Below are 7,187 nucleotides of genomic sequence, written 5' to 3' on the forward strand. Positions count from 1 at the left end.
CAGCCTGGTCTACAAGAGCTAGTTCCAGGACAGGCTCCAAAGCCACAGAGAAACCCTGTCTTGAAAAACAAAAACAAAAACAAAAACAAAAACAAAAACAAAAAAAGTTCGTGGCCCTTAGCCTGGGCTGCATCTGACCCAAAGTGACCTCAACATGTAGTTTGCCCTCCCCCATCCCTTTTCCAGGTTAGAGTGCTGCAGCTGAAATCTAAAAGTTGTACTTGTAGCTAGTAATGAAGACATAGTCCAGGTATGGGTTCATTTTTGTTCTTCCTTGACTTGGCAGGGACTCCTATAACCCAGGCTAGCTTTCTATAGCCAGGAAACTCCTGTCTCGCTTCCTACACATTGGCGGCAAGGCTCTTGGGAAGCAGAGGCAGTCGGAGCTAGGTGGAGGCCAGCCTGGTATTATATAAATGCAGACAAAAGCCTATGCCTGAGAAGTCAATTGAATTCAATATGGAATACTGATGTTGTGGCAAAAGGACAACATGTAACCAATTAAGTTCCAGGCCAGGGTTTCACAGAGAAACTGTCAAAAATAAAATTTTTAAAAATTTAAAAATGGGCTAGAGAGATGGTTTGGTGGCTAAGAGTACTGGCTATTCTTCCAGGGAACCCAGGTTCAGTTCCCAGCATCCACATGGCAGTTCCTTTCTGGGAGACCTGACACCTTCAGACATATGCAGAAAACATCGATGCACATAAAGGAAAAATAAATTTTGTTTTAAATTGAATTTAAGGAGTTAGAGATGGCTCGACATTTCGGAGCACCTACTCCACTTGCAGAGAGGACCTGGCTTCCATTATTGGCACCCACACTTGTATGCAGAAAATAAGCAAGTGTTTTGTAAATGGTCTTAATTTCTGGCACTTGGTTAAAAAAAAGTTGCAAATTACCTAAGAGATTCACATACAAAGGCAGACATTTTGCTGAGTTTCTCCTATAGGCAGGCTAGGCAACATCCCATGGCTTGGCTAAGCTGTAGCCTTGCCCTGTCCCAACCTCCCATCAGCTCCTGTCTTGACCCCACCATTGCTCTTTAACAGAAAATTTGATCACAAAATAGGCGAACATATAAAATGATATAAAAACAAGCTGTAAAATGTAAATAGATAAATGCAGAGGCCAAAAGCCTCTTAATACAGGGGGACAAGAAAATGGCTGTGTCATGGCTATCTCAACGGAAACCAAGAATTGTTTCAAAGGGTACAAACCAGCTTATTTACGGCACTCTGACACGGGGGGAAAATTCTTCTGCACAGACAGGAAGAACTGGTGAGCTCTGGCTGCCCCCGAGGACCAGTTACTGTATGTGAATGTGAGCATGCATGGAGGCCAGAGGTCAAGTCAACCTAACCTGCTCCTCAGGAGCCAGACTTTTTTTTTTTTTTGGGGGGGTTTTCGAGACAGGGTTTCTCTGTGGTTTTGGAGCCTGTCCTGGAACTAGCTCTTGTAGATCAGGCTGGTCTCGAACACACAGAGATCCGCCTGCCTCTGCCTCCCGAGTGCTGGGATTAAAGGCGTGCGCCACCACCGCCCGGCCCAGACCTTGTTTTTTGAAACGGGGTCTCAGTGAACTAGGAGTTCACCCATTTGGCTAGCCTGGCCAAATGCTGACCAAAACCGACTAGGGGAGGAAAGAAAGGGCTTGCAATGCTCCAATCACCACCCATCCTTAAAGGTCAGTGCATCAAGGCAAGAACTAAAACAGAGGTCCTGGAGGAGGAAAACTGCTTATTAGACTAGTTGTCATCTTTTTCCTGGTTTTCCAAGACGGGGTGTTTCTGTGTAGCCCTGGCTGTTCTAGAATTGCCTCTGCCTTGGGAGTGTTGGGTTTAAAAGGTGTGCCCACCACATCTGGTCAGATCTTGAGGCAAGGGGAATGCTATTAGTGGCCAACCAGTGCAGCCTAGTGATACATTGTCTCCTAAAACAAAGCCAAGGGGCATGACCTATCCCAGCACTTGGGAATCTGAGGTAGGAAGATCAGCAATTAAAGAAAGGGTGGTTTTAGCTACAATGTAACTTCGAGGCCAGCTCTTGTCTCAAAATAACTTCTTTAATTTTACATTTACTAGAGCCCAGGTGCTGTGTCCCACACTTTTAATTCCAGCACTTGGGAGGGGGAGGCAGGTGGGTCTGAGTTTTAGGGCTGCCAAGGTAACACATGGAAACACTGTTGCAAAAGGAAAAAAAAAAATCAGGGCGAGAAAGAAAAAAATCATGGTGCAAATGCCAAGCGCAGAACCTCCCTTCTCTACCTCTAAGTTGTCAGACCTGAAGGCAAGCACATTCCCTCTTTGGTCCCCAGGACTTCCTAATGTCTAATGTCTATCAAGGTAGTGGTGCCCAGCTTCAGTTCTCCACTAAAAGCGACTCCCCTGGGATCTGGTGCCGCAGAGTGCAGACAGTGCCAGAAGTACACTGGCTGCAGGTACTAGTTAATTTCGAGATAATCTGGAAATCAAATAGAGGGGACTTGGGTACATCAATCATTGGAAGAATCCACATTTAGCATGCTAACAGCCATGATACGTATTCAATCCCTCAGATTAAATAATACTAACAAGTGACTGGCCCATCTGATATAATAAAAGTCCAGGAGTTCAGTCAGTACAATTCTGTCTCAATAAATAAATAAATAAATAAAAATTCTCAGCTAGGCGTGGCGGTGCTGCAACTGAATTCAGGTAGATCTCAGTTCAAGGCCAGCCTAGTCTATAAATGGAGTTCCAGGACAAGTCAGAGCTGTTATACAGATACCCTGCCCGTCTCAACAACTAGGTTAAAATACTAAAGCAATTAAAAATTCACACGATACCTTTCTTTGGGGGGTGGAGTCACAGTATAGCCCAGGTTGGCCTCAAATTTACTGTACCCTTCATTGCATGTGGACCCATGGCTGCCACATACATGATGGATTTGGCAGTTGGTTCCACTCAGCAGGTCCCAGGTTGCAAACTCAAGTAATCAGACTGGGGGCCGAGGGGAGAGGGGCATGGCATGTACATTGCCCCCCTGAGACATTCATGCAGGTGCAGGGCTCAGGACCTGAAGCACGGGTGTCAGGCTGTCCTGAGCCACCTCATACAAGGCTGGAGACTGGTAATCCTAGGCTAGCTACATGCAACCTTGGCTATACCAATCGATCAAGATAAAAAGGCTGAGCTTGCTGGAAGCCCTAAGTTCAATTCCCAGCATCGCTCCTCCACAAGACATCATCATTCACAAATTCTTGGAGATGTTCATGGAGATGAACATTTTATGGAGGGGGGGAGGGCGGTGTCTCCAAACCCTGAAGATACACTCACCCACATGGCTGCTCCCTCACCTGTACCAAAGAAGTGGCATCCGGCTTCTTTTTGAGCACCTCGCATTTCCTCTTCTTGCAGATCTGGTGGCTGTTCCTTCTGTTCATGCAGTAGGTACACTCACCGCAGTTGGTCTTCTGTTGGCAGGGCTCACAGACCCCGCACGGCTTGCGTTTCTTCCTCTCCACCGTTGGCAGTGAAGATTTTTGTGAAGAAGAGGTACTGGCCTGTGACACTGGCATAGACATCCCAGTGGCTTCGCCATCAGCAGAGCTGGCCGTGTTGACCTGAGAAATCCCCACTTCCACTTTGCTGGAGGTAACCTGAGGGCCCTGGGTAAGATCCAGGGGAGCATGCTGGAGTCCACTCTCAGGGTCAATGGTAAACCCTTGCCTGTTCGCTGGAGAAGGGTTTGCACAAAACTGCTTCTCATCTTGTACACTGGTTGCAGCTATTGCTGGAGGTATTGAACTTATCTCGGAGTTTGCTGGGACATGTCCTGAGTCCAAAGTTAAAGGGATAGCACCTTGGACCTCAAGCCCACAGGAGGCAAAGCTGTGGGGCTCAGGCCCGGGAGGATTACTGTAGGTAGCCAATGGGACTATAGGGTTGGGAAGGAAGACAGGCAGATCTGGGGGAGCAGCCATATTCAAATTCATAGTTCCTTGTTGGGTTAGCATAGTTATAGCACCAAGATCCTCTGGTAGGCCTGAAACCTTGCCCAGGGCCTCACCAGGAACTAAGTTAGCACCAGGAAATACCCACTGAGGTGGGAGAGCACTGAAAGCCTGTCCTAGGGCAGAAATGCCATCCAGAAATTGATATGGATAGCAACCACCTTGATCTGGGTTAGTTTTGAAGGTTCCTTCTTGGGGTTTAGCACCAAGCATATCTTGATCTGGATAGCATCCACCTCGATCTGGGTTAGTTATGAGGGTTCCTTCTTGGGGTTTAGCACCAAGCATATTTTGATCTGGATAGCATCCACCTTGATCTGGGTTAGTTTTGAGGGTTCCTTCTTGGGGTTTAGCACCAAACGTATTTTGATCTGGGTAGCATCCACCTTGATTTGGGTTAGTTTTGAGGATTCCTTCTTGGGGTTTAGCACCAAAAACATCTTGATCTGGGTTAGTTTTGAGTAGTCCCTCTTGGGGTTTAGCACCAAATATATATTGATCTGTGTAGCATCCACCTTGGTCAGGGTTAGTTTTGAGGGTTCCTTCTTGGAGTTTAGCACCAAGTGTATCTGGCTGTGAGCCTGCCAAGAGGAATCTTATCAGAGCTGTGGGATACACAGACCCATCAAGAGACATGCAGTTTTTAAGGTCCAGTTCAGGTAGAATCTTAAAACTGGAGGTGGGAAAGCAATTAGATTCATTTCCCACGGGATTCAGGGGAGGATCTGATAGCTTAAGAGAGTTTCCTTGTGACCCCAAGTCTTCAAACTGATTGCTAGTGTTTTTCTGAGAGGTGACTTCGGGTGTTGATCTTTGGGACAAAGACGCACACTCCTGAGGGGATGTGCTGACATCTGATGTCTGAAGAGCGAGTAGTCCTTCACAGTGTGTCCCTTCCAGTGGTCCAGAAGGAATATCTGTTGCAGGACAGCTTTGGGAACCTTCTATTGTTTCAGGCCAAGACTGGGTTAGCTCTTGAATCTCACCTTCAACTAAACACAAGCTCTCTTCACCAATTAGGTTCTCTGGATCTGGGGACGCAGTGGGGTCTTGGCTGGGGATGCAATCATTTTCCGAGTGCTCTGCCACCACGTCATCCTGGGTCTCGTCATCCTGGGTATCGTGAGGACACTGCTGCTTCGAAACACTCTTAGCAGGTGACACTTTCTTCGGTCTGGGTGTAACGACGGGGCTCTGGGAGAGTCGCCTGATCAGAGAGCTTCTTCGTAGAGCCATTGTAAACCCACTGGCAGCTAAGGACTCTGGACCCTCCACTTGGGTCTTATCCTGATTCATTCTGGCTGCCCCAGCTCTGGTCAGAAGGCTTCTGGGTGGTGTGGGGCTTTTGTCTTCTGGTTCTTTCTTACCATCTCTTTGAGTTACTTGGTTCAGCTTTCCAGGGTTCAGCTTCCCTGACTCCCCATGTTTGACACCCTGCTTTAATGTCGTTTTCTTCTTCTGTAGACCTGTCCTGACTGCTTTGGAAGGCTTTGCATGACGGGACCGAGACATGGCTGCAGAGTGGGAAGCAATGCAAGGAGGGATGCAGGGCCCAGAATCATTGGTCCTTTGCGGAAGCCTTCCTTCCGAGGAGAAACTGGGCCGTTGCCACGTCCAGTCACGTGAGGTTTTTGATCTTAAAAAAAAAACAAAAACAAAAATTGTTATTAGTCCTTTGTACTCAACTAGAAAGATATTCGCTAAAATTAAGCAATAGAATGTGTACCGTCAAAGAATATACAGATAGATTTAACTGGGCAGAAGGGCTCAAATGTCTATTCCCAGCATTTGGGAGTTGTGGGATATCCTAGGTACTGAGTCAAAAAGCTGTTTCAGTGGCTCCTGCCAGCAATACCAGAAATTGAGGCACAGCAGGATAACCAGAGACCATTCACAGCTACAGTGAATGAGTCCAGTCTGGATGACATGAGATCTTGTCCAAAAAAAAAAAGAGCTAGGATGGCTTGCTCAGGACCTGGGCTCAATTTCCAGGGCCCACATTGCAGCTCACAACTGTGTGACTGCAGTCCCAGGGCATCTCATTCCATCTTCTGGCATCTGGGTGCAGTCACTTGCTGTACATAAAGAGGACAAACACTCATATTTTGCTTTATTTTTTTTGAGACAAAGCTTCTCTGTATGACCTCATCTGTCCTTTATACCATGCCAGCCTCTAACTCAGATCTGCCTGCATCCGCCTCACCTCATGCTAGGAATTAAAGGTGTGCACCACCATCACCCAGCTCTGGCATTTGTTCTTTAAAAAAATAATTTACTGAAATTTTATGTGCATGACTGTTTGCCTGCGTGTGCTACCATAGGGAGCCAAGTGATCTTTCCAATGTGCTTATCCTGCAGGGAACCTGTGCACCTACACACATAGGGGGCGCTATAACTCCAGAGTTACAACACCTCCGTGATCTGAGGACACCCGTACTCTTATGTGCACAGATTCTCAGACACAATGTGAGCCAAGAATTATCCTAAGAACTGTTTACATTATGAAATGACATCCATTCCAGTCTCAAATTTAGCAGGGTCAAGGTACAGTTTTTAATCTCCCATCAAGACAGAAGGACTAAAAAACATAGATATCCTGGGTACATATAATCTAGGTGCTGAAAAGAAAATTCAAACTCATCTTATGTGGGCCAGCAGTCGGGGTACTCCAGAGGGTGTCCCAGATCTGCTTTTGGAAGCCGCTTACAAACTGATCAATGCTATTTTTAATTGAAGTGCTTAAGAAACTCAGAGCGTAGTTAAATTACTGTTCAAGCTTTATCTCAAAAAAAAAAAAAAAAATTCGGAGTTGGAGAGATGGCTCAGCAGTTAAGAGCACTGGCTGCTCTCCCACAGGACCTGGGTTCAATCCTCCAGCACCCACAAGGCAGTTCAAAACTGTCTACCTCCAGTTCCAGGGGATCTGGCACCTTCGTACCAACTACACATAAAATAAATTTAAATATTTTTAAAAAATAAATTAAATAACCCAGAAAAAAGAAAACAGTAACACCAAAGTGAGGTGTGTGAAGGAGGATTCAAAGATGAGGTCAATGACCCCTAAAGTCCCAACTAGAGAGGAAGAAACCAGTGACAGGCAGGTAAGCTTCAGAGACAACCGGGAGAAAACACGAGCCCCTTGAACTTCATCACCATGAAGTCATTAGTGCAATGTAACTAAACTAGGGGAGGATT

At 46.3% G+C, this 7,187-nt stretch overlaps 1 protein-coding gene and 1 pseudogene across 1 annotated transcript in view; one reads left to right on the forward strand and one right to left on the reverse strand.

Annotated features, from left to right (window-relative positions):
- Tet1 (tet methylcytosine dioxygenase 1) overlaps positions 1 to 5,574 on the reverse strand; it is a 50,065-nt gene extending 44,491 nt beyond the window's left edge. The window contains exons 1-2 of the mRNA XM_026785661.1: positions 4,553 to 5,574; positions 3,336 to 4,207 (exon numbers count right to left, since the gene is read on the reverse strand). Of these exons, the coding sequence (XP_026641462.1) occupies positions 3,336 to 4,207; positions 4,553 to 5,504 (1,824 nt within the window). The 5' untranslated portion in view covers positions 5,505 to 5,574. The remainder of the gene's footprint in view (positions 1 to 3,335; positions 4,208 to 4,552) is intronic.
- Positions 5,503 to 7,187, forward strand: part of LOC102000728 — a 24,976-nt pseudogene continuing 23,291 nt past the window's right edge.

The sequence above is a fragment of the Microtus ochrogaster genome, linkage group LG2, assembly GCF_000317375.1.
Source record: "Microtus ochrogaster isolate Prairie Vole_2 linkage group LG2, MicOch1.0, whole genome shotgun sequence".
In the NCBI taxonomy this organism is placed as follows: Eukaryota; Metazoa; Chordata; class Mammalia; order Rodentia; family Cricetidae; genus Microtus; species Microtus ochrogaster.